This window comes from Hakea prostrata, chromosome 3 (genome assembly GCF_041222555.1).
Source record: "Hakea prostrata isolate BN-2017 chromosome 3, UWA_Hpros_2, whole genome shotgun sequence".
Taxonomy (NCBI): Eukaryota; Viridiplantae; Streptophyta; class Magnoliopsida; order Proteales; family Proteaceae; genus Hakea; species Hakea prostrata.
Genome location: NC_142602.1, coordinates 15,784,515 through 15,802,633, shown reverse-complemented (window position 1 = coordinate 15,802,633; position 18,119 = coordinate 15,784,515). Strand labels below are relative to the sequence as shown.

At 41.5% G+C, this 18,119-nt stretch overlaps 1 protein-coding gene across 2 annotated transcripts in view; it reads right to left on the bottom strand.

Moving 5' to 3' along the window:
• The window catches only part of TIC40 (hydroxyproline-rich glycoprotein family protein), a 45,913-nt gene that overhangs the window by 10,158 nt on the left and 17,636 nt on the right, over nt 1-18,119 (bottom strand). For both annotated transcript variants that reach the window (XM_089149418.1, XM_089149419.1), the window contains exons 9-10: nt 12,839-12,879; nt 12,559-12,604 (exon numbers count right to left, since the gene is read on the bottom strand). In XM_089149418.1, coding sequence (XP_089005544.1) covers nt 12,559-12,604; nt 12,839-12,879 — 87 coding nt within the window. The remainder of the gene's footprint in view (nt 1-12,558; nt 12,605-12,838; nt 12,880-18,119) is intronic.

The following is an 18,119-nucleotide window of genomic DNA, read 5'->3' as shown; positions in this document are numbered from 1 at the left end:
ATTCGAGGAACTAAAGACCAAGCTCGGGCAGCCACCTTTGCTCTCTCGACCTGAGAAGGGAGAAACCTTACAAGTATATCTAGCTACTTCACAATCAGCCGTAAGCGCATCCTCATTCGGGAAAAGGAAAAGAAGCAATGGCCTATATATTATGTCAGTCACGTACTCTTGGACGCAAAAACAAGATATTCGGCGATCGAGAAGCAAGCTCTGGCGCTTATGATAGCGACCCGAAAGCTAAAGACCATACTTCCAAGCTCATGTGATTGAGGTATTGACTAATTTCCCTCTCAAAAAGGTTTTATTTAAACATGATTTATCTAGAAGAATGGTGGCATGGTCGGTAGAGCTGGGAGAATTTCAGGTGGACATTAAACCCCAGACCGCTATTAAAGCACAAGCCTTGGCCAATTTTATAGTAGAGTCAACAACCCCGATCGAGAAAGAAAACCAACAAACACTCTCGAACATGTGGCATATTTATGTCGACGGTTCAAGCAACAAATACGGATCAGGGGCAGGCGTCTTATTAAAGAGTCCAGGGGGATTTCTTATTCGATACGCTTTGAGGTTCAGATTCGAGGCAAGTAACAACGAAGTAGAATACGAGGCTTTCATTACGGGGCTTCAACTCGCTAAAGCTCTAGTAGTAGTGGAAATGATTATATATAGTGATTTCCAACTTATAGTCAACCAAGTAGAAGGAGAGTATGGAATAAAAGAGTATCGATTACAGCAGTACCAAGAGTTGATTCAAACTCTCCAAAAAGAATTCCGAGATGTTAAGGTATGTCAGATACCTTGGAATGAGAACACTATAGCGGATGAACTTTCAAGGTTGGCCAACGCTAAGGAAAAGACCCTAGGACCATCAGTCTATATCGAGGAATTGTGCTTCTCGAGTGCTAGGGCGAACGAGGTATCCTATATAGAAAGCAAAAGATCTTGGATGGACCTGATCGTGGAGTACATTCGAGATAACAAACTTCCCGAAGATTCAAAAGAAGCTCGGTCCATTAGAGTTCGGGCGGCAAGATACATCATTCAGAATGGGAGGCTCTACTGAAGGTCCTTCGCTGGACCATTACTTAGGTGTATTGGACCAGAAGGAGCCGAAACTGCCTTGGGAGAGGTCCACGAAGGAATTTGTGGAGCGCGAATGGGCGGTCGAGCGTTAGCACATAAGATACTCCGGCATGGGTTATATTGGCCCAAGATACAAGAAGATGCCATGAGATACGTTCGGTTCTGCAATCAACGTCAAGTACATTTGAACGTGCCAAAGCTACCCGCCACGATCTTAACATCAATTCTTAACCCAATTCCATTTGCAATATGGGGAATCGACTTAGTGGGAAAATTCCCGAAAGCATCAGGAGGAAGAGAATTCCTAATAGTTGCAATCGATTATTTCACCAAGTGAGTAGAAGCAGCTCCTTTGGCCACAATCACAGAAGGAAAGATGGAGAAATTTGTGTTAGAATCAATCATCCACTGGTTCAGGATACCAAAAGCACTTGTCACTGATCAGGGAACGCAATTCGATAATCCCCAGTTCGAACTCTTCTGCAACACTTGCATAATCCAGCACCGGATGTCGTCAGTAGCGTATCCTCAGAGTAACGGCCAAGTGGAGGTGACGAATCGAACATTGCTCGACGGAATCAAGAAAAGGCTCGAAGCCAATAGGACCTTATGGGTGGAAGAATTACCAAATGTTCTCTGGGCATACCGAACTACTGTTTGGACACCCACTGGAGAGACTCCATTCAAATTAACGTATGGTTCAGAAGCATTAGGACCAGTCGAGGTAATGGCAAGAACCCTTCGGGAGAGGGAGTTTGAAGAAAAGGCAAACGAATAAGGTCTATTAGATAGCCTCGAATTATTAAATGAAGTTCGATAAAAGGCAGTCACTCGAACTCAGCAATACCATCGAAAAATAGCGTCTCATTACAACACTCGAGTAAAGCATCGACAATTCCGAGCAGGAGATTTGGTTGTAAGGAACACTCTAGCATCAAACCTGCACTACCAAAGAAAGTTGGACCCCGCATGGGAAGGACCATATATGATTATAAAGTAAGTAGGTTCGGGAGCTTATAAATTGAAGCATTTGGCAACAGAACGCGAGCTTGACCGATCGTGGAACGCGAGACATTTGAAGAAATATTTTTCTTAGCTGGTTCAAATTTATTCAATTTTAATGTAGAAGATTAATAGTTATTCAATGCAAATTCTGGATTTCAACTACCAAATCTTTTGAATGGGGGCAACACAACATAAGAAATGATATATAGAATCAAAAGGCTTTGGGTAACACCGATGAGACCTTCAAACGCCTCGAAAATTTCCAAGAATTTTTCAGGTAAAAGGCTTCGGGTAGCACCAAATGAGACCTTCGAACACCTAGAAAAATTCTGAGTAATTTGCTAGGTCCAAGGCATCGGGTAACACCGAATGGGACCTTTGAACACCTTGAAGAAAAAAAAGGTAAAGGGCATCGGTCAATACCTAACAGAACCTTACAACGCTAAGGAATTTTGTAGGTAAAAGGCTTCGGGTAACACCGAATGAGTCCTTCGAACGCTTGCAAAATTAAAGGAATTTTCTAGGTAAAAGGCTTCGGGTAACACCGAGTGAGTCCTTCTAACACTTCAAAAAATTCCAAGGAATTGTTATTACGTTGGAAAACCAATAATAAAGTTCGGCCAGATTGACCCTCGAAGGTTGAAATACAACAGTCACAAGGGGCAATATCAAGACAAAAATGAAAGTTCTTTAATAAGTTATTTTTCATTTATAGAAGGGCCAACAAGGGCCAACCTTTACAAGACTAAGGATATTTTTGTATCTCAATTACAAACTGCTTCTAATGCAAAGACGAATGTCAACAAGTTAGCCTCTTCAGTCGGTACAAGGAGCTTCTGATGCAAAGACGAATGTTGTTAAAGATCCTTCGTTCGGGCGAAGATAGTATCTGGAAGGAGGAACATTTCTCTAACAGGAACAAGAGCTTGACCAACAACTGGGAGGAGTAATTCCATACCCTTTATCTAGCTTTTCTAGACCTCAAGCCCTTCGTTTGGTGGAAGAACTTCATCTTCGGTCGCTGCGAAGAGTTCCGTAAGCTCCCACCAACTAAAGGTAAGAAGAATGAAGAACGAGCCAAATGAGGAGTCCTAGATCTTGTCTCCTGTAGCCTCTCTGATCGTTGTGGAAGAAAGATTGGCGCCCGTGGGATTGGCATTCGGGACACTTTCTTCTTAATCTTCTCATGCAATATCTTCTATATCAGAGTCACAGGAGGAGAATCGTCAAGAAAGAGCGTTATATCCGGGATCGGGAACGGGAGGATCTACAATGTCTTCGGCCCAATCGGGAAGAGGAAGCTGTAATTTGGAGAAGACTTCGAGATGACAATGTTTCTAATGAGGAGCCGTATCAAAGTTCGGGTCCCTCCTCAGAATTGATTTGAATACCTCATTCGCACCATCTCGATAAGCCTGATTATTGAATATGTCCAACAAGTCATAGAAAAGCTTACTGTCCAAATACTTATGAATGACAGCCTTCCGGGTCTCGGCAAGAATACACTCAAGATCGGGAGGAGCTATTTGATTCCGCAGTTCGGCAACCCTTGCTTCGGAATCATTTAGTTCCCCTGAAAGCCTCAAGATCCTTCGATCGAAGCCACGGATGCTCCCCTTAGCAACATCCAAATCCTTGGAAAGACGCTCGATCTCAATATTCCTTACCTTGACCTCCTCCCAAAGTCTGTCTCGAAGATGCTCAATCTCCCGATCCTTGGCCGAAGACTCTACCCGAAGCCTCGAAAGATCGGAATGCATTCTCCCGATCCGATAGGCCACCTCCACCTATTTGTGGAAGTTATCAACGGTACTTCTACAACATCGAGAGGTTCGTTCGGGAATCAGAAGGGCATAGAAAAAATAAAAGTGACTTCAAGTCAAAAAACTTACATTACTAACGATTTCACGAATGCATTGTCGGGAACAGAATCAAAGGTCTTGCTTTCGGCTGGCGTTTGGGTGAGAGTGCACCATTCTAGTGCTCTGTCAAAACTGTCCATCATGCAATCAAACCTTCTCAACTTCCAGGAAGGCCTGTAAATTTTCTCGCCAGTGTGTGGAGGCCTTTTTGGTACGAAGGAAGCTGACACCTTAGAAGGGGAAGCTTCTTTAGGAATGCTCGACTGAACATCTTCTGGAACACGCTTTGAAGACACTGCAACATAAGCAAAAACATCAGACAGGCTCACTATCAAAAGAAGTTTTCTGACCTAAGAAGTTTTCCTGACCGACAAAGTTAGTTTGAAGAAAAATGAAAGAACCATAGGAAAAGGAAGAAAAGCGATAGTACTTCTTCAAGAACGCCAAGAAAACAATCATAGAAGAATAGACTTACTTGTTTAGTTAGTAAGCAGCAAGTCTTCTGTAATTCTTCAAGCCCTCAGTCGCTGATGTACAGAAGCTCTGAACTTCGAACGACTATAAAGTTCCAAGCATGAAGAAATGAGCAAACGAAGAGAGAAGGAGGGTTTAAATAGCCTTAAAGGGAAAATGAAAAGACTCACACAAGGCAAATTGAGGGTGGAGGATCAGTGACGGTCAGAATTCAGATGTTGAGAGATCAACGGTGGTCAGTGGGCAACCCTTCGAATTTTGAAAAAAGGATCTGAACCTGCCAAATCCACCCATGTGGTGATTACGGCACTGGTTACAAAGATAGCTTAATCGAGAAATGAACCGCCAGTCAGAGCAATTAATGCGAGGCAATGATTAAACTTCGCAGCAAAGATTACGCATATAGGACGTTCGGAAGAGCAAGGGTTCGGAAATATCGACCGCAAAATGCCCGAACGATACAACAAGGAACGAGAAAATTCAATCATTGGGAAGGGATCGGGAACCTTAAAGGAACTCGAACTCTTACCACATTAGGAGGGCTAGAGCCCGAATCCCTCTGAAGACTGAAAGCTGAATTTAGGTTCCTTCGTGAGAAGGGCCATAGGTGATAGTCAACCTAGATGGTTTAGGTGTGCATTAGCAGAAGAGCTTCGTGAATTAAACCAATTGTGGAACGCAAGACATCTCAAAAAGCTCCAAAGCCAATTATCTTTTGAACGAGGGACTATATAAAGGGTATAACATTACAACAATCAATTCAAAAGGCTTCGGCTTTGGCCGATTAAGCCTTAAGGAGGTGCACGCCCGAATTAGGACCCGAAAAGCTTATGGTTAATTTCCCGAAGGAAGCTTACGGTTAAGCCGATTATTACAAGCAATGTCAGAAGGAAAAAGTTTTCATTAAGATTAAAGACCCAAAAGGGGGAGGGCCTACCGTTACAAAAAAAAAAGAAAAAGGGAGAGAAAATACAAGAATTATTGATTACAAATCTGAGAGAGGATCAAGGACTTGGTCAACAACAGCTTCAGGAATCAGATCTTTGGGAGCTTGATTCTGGACGTTCAGCTGGGCATTGTTTTCCGCCACACCTTCCCATTCGGGAGACATATCAGGCTCATCGCTCAAATATCCTTCAACGGTCGGATTAGCAGGCGGGAGTTTGTTCTTCTTCGCAACCCAACTTGGGGTAGGCTGCTGCAACTCCTCGAAGACCTCTTCATAGATGAGATCTTTATGCTCTTCGATCGGGAAAGAAGGATCCGTCATCAAAATACTTTTCTAGACATCATTAGACCTATAAATGGATAGCCGAAATCCGCCTCCGAATTTGTATTCGTATTCGTTTAAGGGTATCCGTATCCGGAATTTTTCTTACCGGAAAATATCTGTATCCGTCCGCTAAGCAACCGGATTCGGCTAATTGCTTATCGGATCGGATAATATCCGGATAAAAAATTATCCGGATAGAGTAAAGTATTTAACATTCTTTCTTTAAAAATGGATGATAATCGGATTCGGATACCGGTAATCGAATTCGGATACCGGTAACCGAATTCGGATACCGGTATTCGGAAATTAAAAACTTATAATAAAAAAATATAAAAAAGTGACAATTATCAATCAATAATCAGATAGTTTATCGGGTCGGATTATTATCGGATATCCGATAAAGTTTCGGATTCAAATTCGGATGCCTTCTCTAAATTTTTTTCCGGATTCAGATAGCGGATTTGCTAATCAGATTCGGATTCAAATACAGGTGTATCCGATCCGTTTACAGGTCTAGACATCATTGACGCCAGCTTGATAAGCTACCACGTTATATAGGTTGAGCATGTCGCCGAACGGCTGATTGTTCAGATATTTGTGGACACAAGCCTTCCGAACCTCCAGTACCCCATCTTCGGGACACTTGGGCATAACAGCAGCCCCCAGTTTTTCCTCTAGCTCTTACCTCTCCCGAACGAGATCCCCGATCTTGGACTCTGAGGTTAAGACAATATTCCTCAGCTGTCCTAGCTCCCTATCCATCTCCTCCATTCGGGACTTGGCTATCACAAGTTCCCCAGCAGAAAAACACAGTCGAGTAGTCTCCTCTTTCAGCTTTGAGACTTCCCCTAGCCTTTTCTCAGCGATATCATTACTGCGTTTAGCTCGAGCGCTCAGCCGGCCAACCCTCAAATTTGCTTCCATCTCACGATGGAAGTTCTCGACAAGAACTCTGCTTCAAAGAAATATTCGGGAATAAGCCAGCAAAAAAAAAGAAAAAAAAAAACAAAGTGATTTCGTGGCCGAAAGAAAAGATCGGGATGTACCTGATATTGGAATTCACAAACTCATCATCAGACACTTCGTTCAGAGCCTTCCGATCGCTCGGCACCCGGGTGTTGACAGCCCAGTCAATTTACGCATTTGTGTCCAGGAGAATCGGGTCCAGAAGGTTCACTTTCCATTTGGGGACATAAATTTCCCCATCAATTTTGCTTCTTTTAGAAGCAGCATCATCGATCACCTCTCGTCTCCTCTTGACGAGAGCAGCATCATCGCGGGTGGACTCCTCGACTTCCACCATTTCTTTTCCTTTGGCAACATGATCCTGCCTAGTCCTCAGAAGCCCCTTCAAGGCAGCAACAGAAGAAGCCCCCTTCGGGGAAGGGGCACTCTCGGGAGCATCCCTTTTTTTCCCTTTCAGGGAACCCTCTCCTCAGCAACGGCAAACTTCTGTTGAGCCAGCGATCTAATGGCATTACGGTTGAACTTGGGAGGCACTGCAAGATCAACAAGAGATTAGACTTTTATCATAAGTGCGATAAGGAAATACAGAACAAAGAAAATAAAAGCTTCGGGCACTCACCATGGCTCAGGGCCCTAGTAGCGGAGAATCGCTTCATATTCCATGGCATATCCATGTTCTTCCAAACGCCAAGGGAAGGCTTTGATGGCCCGAACCACTTATTTCTCGCGGTTGGAAAGAAAAGAGGGACAATTGATTTGAGTGAAGGAGTCCGGGGTGCTCCATCCAAGCGGGAATTTAGATTTGATTCGGGAACCCTACAGAAAACAAATCTGTTCCGCCATCCCTTATAATTGGAAGGGCAGGTAACTTCGATGAGGATTCCCCCTTGCCACTTTAAGTCGTTCTTCGGGCGCTTGGAAAAGAACACCCACTCGAGAGGATTCGACTTACTCAAATTATAGAAATGACAAAAAACACCTAAGGAGGGGGTTAACCCGAGTTCGTGACAGAGTCCCAAGTAACCATGATATGCCTCCAGCTATTCGGGAGGAGCATACCGAGGCAAATATCCCAATGGTCGAGGATTTCGGCGATAACAGAAGAATATAAAGGAAGTCGAACCCCACTCTTGAAGGAATCAACGTAAATGGAGAACTCCCCTGGGGGATTGGAGTTGACTCTCTCATCCGAATCTGGGGCATGAAGAACATAGGAAGGCGGAATTGAATAATCATAATAAAGACCCTTGAGGTCTGCTAGACGAACCTCAGATACATAGTCTGAGGGGCTAGTAGAAGGTCTCTTTGACAGTCGAGAACTCCCAACCATCGGTTTCTTAGAAGCTTTCCTCTTCTTTGAGGAAGTCCTTTGAATTTCAGGGGCATTGCCAGGAGGATCTCTAGGGCTAGCAGGGGCAGATTGTAACCAGTGTTCGGTGACCCTATGGTCCCGATCACCAGAAATTTTAAACAGAAACCGTAGGAGTTCTCTGTTCGGCAGATTCCTCACCCTCAATCATACGGTCAATAGAATCATCATCCAAAGTCCTACCACTACCCATTTTCACAAAGAAAAAGTACTGAACAAGAGGGATTTGGAGCGAAAAAGGAAAAAGGCTAGCAAAAGCAAAGTAGATTGTCCGAATGCAAAGAGAAAACAAGAAAGAAGATGTAAGAAAAGAAAGGAGAGTGAATTCGTGATCTCAAGAAAACTAGAAGAACGAAGCTTGAATCGGGGAGGCCAAAACTGGAAACTTGTAACAACACAAGCAGGAAAGCTTTAGAGCGAGAGTAATTTCTGGAGCGAAAGCGAAGACAAGGAGAAGTGGAAAGCATAAATGAGGCATAAGGAGTCCTTTTATAGATTCAAAATCCAAATGAACACATGAGATTGAATTTAATCACCGGACGAGATTGTGCGTCGATTCGAAGTAGAGCAAACGAACAACCCAGATCAAGATCATCAACGGTCTTTAATCAAAGACGGTTCGAAAATTTTAGCAATGATGATAAAAGCCTGAGACACGACGGTTCGAACGACAAGACGCAATGTTTGCACCTCCCCAATTGCCATGTGGCGCACTGTGCACAAGGAGCGAGGCGTTAGAACGACTCGACAGCACCTTGCTGAAGTAGGTGTCAGGAGCATTAAATGCGAAGATATCATAACATGAAAAGACTTCTCGTCTTCACTCATGTTCAATAAAAATGCAAAAACAGACCAAACATTCCACGGCGTTGCTCGAACACTCGGTCTGCGGGGCAAATGATACAAAGAAAATTGCACCGAAACCATCGATTCGGGTTTGAACCTTCTGTCCCGGTTAGACCGCTATCAGAACCCACTTTAACCTAATCTAAACGATCATGAGGGCGCCGCACTTTTGTTAGCAGTCACGAACGACCTCCCGAATCTTGCGGTAGGCAAAGCTAATGTATAGGAAGCAACTATCGTCAAGACGGAGAGGGCATCGTGCTCCTGCACCCCCGAATACCTAGGGCAAAACCCTATGATCGGACGGTCATCTAAAGAGATCGAGAATTCACTCAACGGTCGAGAATTAAAGGTAAAGTCTATATAAACGGGTGATCTACTCACTCTAGAGGTATCTGAAACGTTTCCCAACTATTCATATTCATTTTTAGACTATGCATTCAGCCAGAGCATTGTGATCAGTTCAGCGACTGACTTAAGCTTCGGAGGTGGCCTCCTGACCCCAGCGGTCGGGCCACGTCTAACCATGTTTTGCAGATTATCTAACAGATCCGGAGGCTTAACAATTTATGGACGTATCAATAGGTATAAAATGTCATGAGATGTCTATGTTCATTGATTGGAGGAGAGGATATCACAAGCATAGTACTACTTGGCTCACAGGATGGATCCATCGAGGCACTCCTCTTGGCATTGAATTGTACTTTCCTTTTATTGTCAGTTACTTTGTACTTAATGTTTTGAAGTTAGAAATTATATATTGAATGTAATGTACTTAAGTAGTTAAGTTTATCGTGTACTTCTCAAACAATTCTACATTGATGTTATATTGTTATGTACACCAAATGACATATCTACATTGATTTTTTTAGCAAAATACATTCAATGTGTTCTTTATACTCTAATTAGCTTAAATTCAGAGTCCCACCCTAAAATAATCCCTAAAACCTCGAAACTTGCACAAAAAAATCCTAAGTTTCCTCGAAATTTCCCAGTTTCCCACCTAGGTTTCCCATTTTCACCTAGTCGAAACTTGAGTTTCCCTCGAATTTTTTTCTATGGTCATGATGCCAACCAGCTAGCTAGCCTCCCACTATCAGCATTGCATTTGTCTGGTCTCTCAAAACCTGAATCACGGGGAAACTTTTGTGACTATAATATGCTATTCCCCCAGCAAATTACAATATTCTAAAAGATGTTTATTTCCTTTGAGTTTCAGCAGCTTTGATTCTATTCTTACAAAACAATATTGTCCTCGTAATAGTTGTCTACTAACAACCAAGTTACAGCTACTTAGGCAGCAAGTTATTATTCTTCATTATGTTTAGACTTTTCGTAATATATATTACGGTAAGCGGAAGTGTCACCCACGACTTTGAATGAAGAAGAGACCTTATGTTATTGTCTGGAGAGAAGCCTTGAGGGTGAGATGCCCAAGCTGAGATAGCCATCTATCTCCATCCCCTTTCCTGCTATTTGATCCCTCTTCTTCCTCCTCCTTTGTTTGCTTTCTGAGATTAAAAACAGACTAACCAAGCCTTCATAGGGAGCTACTGGTCATCCCTAAAGTCCTTCCAAGTACTGAAATTGAGTTCAGGTTCAAAGACTGAAACTCCTCAACAGAAGGGCCGCACCATCTGTATTTGTGGATCCACATATTTGAGAACTGTTAATGTTTTCCATCACTGCTGCTGATTGTCTTGTTCTTCAAAACATGGCTGCTGCAACTTCTACATCTAGCCAGCAGAATGCACTAATTTCTGAATACAAATCCCATTCAATATCCTCTGCAATCAAACCAAAACTGGAATTGATCTGCTGGCCAGTTTGGCATTTATTCACTGAACTTCTAATTTCAGTGACCTTATAGATATCTCTGCATCCAACAGTCAGTTTGATCTATGATTTTTTGGGATTCCTTAGTTATAGTGGTCTAAAATTTTAAGATCCATCCAGTGACCGCATCCACTATTCCAAAGGTTGCTAATCTTCTTGTCATTAGTAAAAAAATTCTTACCAGCGGCACCCTTGACACTGCTGCTATTTGTGGATCTTTTGTGTAATAACTAGGGCTTCATTGTGGGCCTTTTTTGTGTTTGGGTTTGTCTTATACCTAGTCCCCCAACAATCATCAAGGTAAGGCCTATTAATTGAATCAGGAGGCCCAGTTCTTCCCAAATCTTCAATTAATCAACCAATTCAGTGCCAGACCTGCATCACCTCACAACCTAACTAAGGCAGTGGTGGCTTAACATTTGTACACTATGCTAAATCTCTAATACAATGGCCTTGAAGTGTGGATTGTTCACCTTGTGCGCCTGTAGAGCTTGGAACCATCTGGAGATTTCTCCCTCCTTTTCTTTTTATTCAATGTCTTCAGTTAAATACTCTCTTTTATCCTCTCTTGGTCTTCATCCCCCTCTGTAGGCAGCAAGGTCCATGCCAAGGATGTCCGAGCTCTTATTTCTCTTACCCTGTCACCTCTAAGCAAACCAATCAAACATTCCCAATATGTTGTATGCATAGTTGTCAAGGCATAGCCTAACTTCATATGGTTTTCTCAATGATTCAAAGCCCCAAATCAAATAATTGAAAGTTAGAAGGTGGGAGAAACTCAGTTTTGAAGTTTACTGCCGGTAATTCTTTTTCATCTTTGGTGGTATTTGGTTGATAGTCTATTGCATCTACCTATTGAATGTAATAATGTATTAACCAAAACAGGTAAATATGGTTTGATACATTTCTTTAAAAAAAAAATACCCACTGATATGTATCAATACAGTATAATATGCACCAACACCTATCCTTGCCAAGACCAACATTGAATTAGTCAATAGGATTCTACATGATCTTTTGGTAGTAATTTATCCCTCTGCTAGTAGCTGCAGTATTGGAGGCACAAATTGTAGAAGGTAGTGTAGAACAGTATTTCCCAAAAAAAGAAGTGTAGAACAGACAAAAATTGTCATCAAGTGGGTCAGAAGAAAAGAGAACTCTGCAGATCACCACAAGTACAAACATCAAAAACACTAGGGGTAGGTACAGACATTGAAAGCACTAGGGGAAGGAACCTTCAAAGGGAAGTGTTCTACCCAAGAACAAATTCATCTACAGGCCCCCAATTAAAGAAATGCCAAAAAGCTTTCAGTGAGTAGACATCCACTTATTTGACTTCACAATAAGAAAAGGATACATGCTACCATCATGAGAGACGAGGGTCAATTTGGATAAGATATCAGACTATAAATCCTGTAACAGATGAAGATCTTACGACAATATAGGGAAAACTCTTTTTCCTCTATGAACTTAGTTTGAATATCTTTTTTTCTCACTCCAATGTTACAAGGAGCAGCTATATTGCAAATAAAATGAAGTAATTATCCAATAAAAGAATTAAAAAGAAAACCAATTTAAAGCTTATTTCTTCAGCATTTAATACCATCAGGGTCCTGGAAGTTGTGGGAAGGGAGATGAGAGAAAAAATAAATATCACCAAGAAAAATAGATTATTAGATTCCAATATATTTGAGATAAAAAAAAAAAAAAAAAAAAAAAAAAAAAAAAAAAAAAGGACACACAGAGATACTGATGGAAAAGGAAAACCAAGAAATGAAGAAATACAGCTGCATGAACATAATCAACATATCTATCATGAACAAATAAATTTATAAACTCACAGCATATCTTGCAACTGCTGACGGTATTGTGGATTCTGAAGCATCCCTGTCAAATAATATGCATTACAGCTCAGTCAATTTAGCTTGATGTCCTTCATCAAAAATTTCTTACATTGATTCCACGAGATTTTATTGACCAGTAAGGAGAAGCAATCCTTAAACATTGAATGATTTATTTGCAAAATGATTACAGTAGGGATCTGACCCAAAGTTTCAGCAGGAAATAGAGAAAATAGAAAGAACAAAGGGAGAAAGGATTGGCATTTAACAAAGAACTTACATTTGAAGGTAGTAGGGTTCCTCATCTCTTCAGGTAAATAGCTGCAGTAATATAAAAATGAATTAGCAACCCTTTATGAATGGAAGAAATCAAATGACTTATGAGGTCACCCATTTTTATTTTTATTTTTTTTGGGGGGGGGATTGAGGGGATGTTTAGGGGCTGAGGGAATCTAGTATCATTTGAACTGGATGCTATTAAAATGAGAATATGACATCCATATTTAAATCACCAATTTCTATCATAGTTGTCAGTTGTCACAGCAATAACATGAAAAAAGGTGGTGTTCAGGCACTTAGGCACCATCTCAACCACCTAGAGGTGCTGCAGGCATATACAAAAGCAAGGGGCTAGATGTAAAATATAAAACTCTATTCCTTTAGGGTTCTGTTACTAACACTCATATGGGGTTGCATGCAAGATAAGTGCAGGAGAAATCAATGGCCCGAACTTTGTAGTGCAGGAGAGATCAACAACCCTAACTTTGTAAAGAAAGAAGCATCACGTTCATCTTCTTCAATCTTCATTCATACATAACAATTAGGAAAGATGAAACTCAACGTCCCTACCACTCTTCACAAAAACCGAGATTCCAGCTATTCCAGTGGGTACCAGACTTGATTCAGGTATGACCCTTTTTTCTCCTCCTTTCTGCAACTCCCGCAGCCACATACTACTGCAAGTCCATTCTTATTTATTTTCTCTCCCTCCTCCCCCCCCCCCCTAATTCCCTTCTCCAACAGGATTTTGGGCCTGCATGTGATGCAACCCAGGGTTTAGGGTTGGATGTCCGGGACCCTCTTTCATAAGAACCAGCACTGGTTAGGGTGTCTAGGTGTTTAGGTTAGGGGTTTTATAGGTTCTAACACTGCCCAGGTATGCCGAATTTGAAGTCCCATATCTGAAATTATATAGGAGTTGAAACTCAGACTTGAAAAATTAAATCCTAGATCAGGTAGGACTGGGATTAGGGTTTTGGCCAGAGGGGAAAGGAGGGCTAGGGCTGCTGGTTCTGCAAGGCAGAGAGGTTGTGATGAATATTTTAGGGTTCAGAACTGGTTTAGGAAAGAAGGGATGAGGTTTAAGATGTTTCAGAAATTATCTGGAATTTTTGAAATTCTGCAACTTGCACTTGAAGAAGACAAAGTTCAGAAAAGTCAAAAACCTAGAAAACATGGCTGCTTTGGGAAACCTATGGTTAGAAATTGGTTTTCTAGGGTATTGCAAATTTGCAACCCTAATGGGGGTGGGAAGGGTCAGAACTGATCAAGGGAAGGGGGAATCCTATTTGGGCTAGGACTGAAAACATGGGAAGAAGAAAAGGAAGGGGAAGGGGTGAGTCGCGATGGGGATGGAGCTGTTTCTAAAGTCTGAGATTGAGGGGAAAAGGCTGGGGTTGCAGACAAAAATAGAGAAGGCTGGGTTTGGGGATGGGGTCTTCTACTTACTTGAGGGTGAGGATCTTGAGAGCTTGAATGCTGGACTGGACGCTTGGAAGCTTAAAGATGCTTGATTACTTGAATTAATGCTGTTGGAATGCTTTGAAGAACATGAAGTTGCTGCTGGAATTTCTAAATTTGAGAATTACTGTCCGGCCCAGGCCATAAGGGTTTCCATCCCCACAGCACAAGCCTCTATTTAACTCAAATCAACCAATCTGCTTTATTCAGAATTAAAAGGCTATTTATAGCCTTAATACAAGATTCTTTGACTCGACTTAGGATTCCTTAAGTGATAAGTATCCCACTGTTGACTAACTATTGAACTTGGACTCTAACTAATAGGGAATTGGACTCAAGGTGGATTTCCTTAATAGTTTAGGATACTACCACCTTACATAGACTCTTACTTAAATTAAACTCTAGCTAATTTAAACAAAACATGGACTCAACTAAAATAGAACTACTTTAAGATAAGGTTTCCGAAAATTAAGGAACCCTATCCTAAAAACTCAACACAAACTTTAATGGACTATTAACTCTTAGCTGACTCATTGGAATTATATATATATATTTATATATATATATATATGATACCATATAAGTGCGTGGGTGACATAGCGTGTATGCGAGAGCCACACACGGGCGGGAGCGAACGAATCGTTTAGTCTCCCCACCGCAGACCTCGTGATTTTTTAAGCATATAAGTGTGTGGGTGACATAGCGCGTATGCGAATGCGAGAGCCACACACAGGCGGGAGCGAACGAATCGTTTAGTCTCCTCACCGTAGACCTCGTGATTTTTTATTTTTATTTTTTACCAGTGTGTGTGTGTGTGTGTGTGTGTGTTTGAAGATTCCTTCGGTGATTAACAGAACTGGGTTCTGCCTGAAGGATGTTAGGGTCAAGTGACCAAAGACTTTTGAATAAAATTATCAAGTTGAATTTATCAAATCGTCCGATTTGATTGAAACTTATGTTACTCAAAATCCTTCAGTGGCACCATCACACGGCTTTTTTATTCTAATTTATGAGCTTAACAAAGATCAGAGGCCCAGTCCTCACCTAACAATGCCCTAACGCACATAGCAAGCGGGTCTTACAATCAAGTCTTTTGGACTAGTATCTGATCCTTAGATTGCTCAAGAATTGGCCAGTACTCAGGTCTTACTGGAGGAATTTAACTCAGGAGGAGTTTATGCCCAGATTTATCCTTATAACAGAAATTAAAATTACATCATTAGATTTTCAAAAAAAAATTTAACTTAATAAAAACAAAATGAAGCCAGACATAATTACAAGAACTGGAATCTACATATGCAGTTCTAAGAATGATGCATGAAATGCGAAAATTATTGAGGGGCCTAGGAGATGAAGGAAGCACGACTGTAGGCTATCCATCTCAAATCCTTCCTCGAAGAAATTAAAGAACAAAATAAAAAGAGAGAGAAACTTGAGAGTTTTTATTTTCTTGGAACTTAAATATATATATATATATATAAAAGACCATATTGGACCTCAAAGAGGGGCTTGAAAAATGACCAGAATACCCCTGGAGTATTCGCCAGCCTTAGGTGCACTTTTTGGGTCTGGTTTTGACCCAGTTTTTTTTTCCTTTTGGGGAGGGGGGTACCAACCCAGGACACACACGCACACACACACACACACACTATATATATCAATTTGGTCAGCCTTATCGTCACAATGCCTGATCATCTTACGATGAAAAGCACATATATTCCGTGGTAAACCACAACGAATAAGCGAGATAGGGTGAGGAAAAGCCTCAGACCGGTCAAAAGACCCTCCGTAATACCTCATCAGACAGGTTGCAGAAGCTTTAATATAAAATATTCGCAATTCTTGGTGAAACCAGAATAATACGTCTGAATGTAAGCTTGGGATGTGTTAGAAAAGGGCAATTTAGGAAAGGATTGATCCATCGAGAGTTAGTGCTTTGCGCTAACTCTCGATAGGAAATAGTGGTAGGAATGAAGAGTTTTATACCAATTGAAATTGGTTTATGCTTTCCTATATAGAATAGACTTGTAAATTAACCTATAAATAGTAAAGTTACTTTGAGGAGTGCTGATAAGAAAAATCAGAGCCTCCACAATAAGTCGTGGCTTCCATCCTCTCCTCTCCCTCATTCCTCACCCTATTCTTTCTCAAATTAACATGGTATCAGAGCAAACAGTTGATTCTATAGAAAGGAAAGAAATTGTACCTGGTGTGAGAATCGTTTCCAGCAATTAAAGGGATGCAACACCTTACGCCGCACTTGCAGCTTGTCTTCGTTGAAGATCTTGCCCACAATTGATGTCGAATCTGCATTTTTCAGGTACGAATAAACTTTGATTTACTGAGATCTTTTCGTTTTTATGATTTGAGGCTGAGAATGTCTATCAGAGCTGCTGGTTCTTGCTGTGGGTGGGAAACAAGTTGAAGTTCAGAAAGAGAGAGTGAGAGAGATCGATCGAGTGAGAGAAATCGATCCTAAGTTCAGAAAGAGAGAGTGAGAGAGATCGATCAAGTGAGAGAAATCGATCCTACCTGCGATCGATTGTCTTAGAAAGAGAAAGTGAGAGAGATCGATCGAGTGAGAGAAAGTCAATCGCAGTACTTGTTGTGGGTTGAAGTTCAGAAAGAGAAAGTGAGAGAGATCGATCGAGAGAGAGTGAGAGAGATCGATCGAGAGAGAGTGAGAGAGATCGATCGAGAGAAAGCAGCGTCTTCTACCGTCTGAGAGCAGCAATCGATAGAAGAGAGAGAGCAGCGATCGATCTTTTATGAATCGGTTCACTGGTTTGGTTTGACTTTAAGTTGGTTCAAGTGGTCCAACTGGTTTATTTATGTTTATGAGAATATTCTGATTCTGGTTCTTTGATTCTGGTTTCTAGTTCTTTGATTCGGGTTCTTTGATTCAGGTTTCTGATTTCTGATTCTGATTTCTGGGATTTGATTTTAAAATTGTTTGGATATGGGAGAAACTTCAAGTAAAAATACTATGACTGAAATTATTTCTTCATCTTCTCATCGGTTAACTGAGAAGAAATTGGAGGGTGGATCAAATTTCCACCAATGGAGGGCTATAGTTAAAATTGTTCTTACTGGACGGGGACAGATAGATCATTTGACTAAGACTGTACCCATAGATGATGATACCAAAGTTCGAAATGTCGACCCAGGGCGACACGGCGACATGGGCGACATATCGCCGAAAGTCGACCGACTTTTGGTAGAGGTTCGATGAAAAATCGAACTCCTGTTCCGAAGGGTATTTCAGGTCATTTTGACATGAAATTTGACGTGTAACCTAATTTGAGGCCAATAAACACATTGGGAGTGTTATTTTGACCTAAAACATCACCTAACCTAAAGTTTATAATTGGCACATGTCCGGCTATATGCGGGCAAAACTGGAAGTTTGGAAAATTCATATAAACTAATGTAAATATGCAAAGAGAACACAATTAGTAAAGACTAAAGAGATGTACTAAAGTTTACAATTCATTATACAATTATGTTGAGTATGGCTCATGCTTCACATATTGTTGCCGACGGGCGGGGGTCCGGGGAGGCCGCCCAGGCGGGGGTGTGGGGGCAGCGCCCTCGGAGCTTTTAGAGGCCCTATGTCACCTTGGCAAAAAACGAACGAAAAATCGGCGAAAAACAAACAAAATACAGTTATATATGGCAAATTTAGCGATATATCGCCGACTTTTCGGCGATATATCGCCAACAGTCGATATATCGCCGACATATGGTAAATGTCGTGTCGCTGGGGGGAGTCGTGTCGCCCCCCAGCCACAGGGCGATATATCGCCGACACATTGAACCCT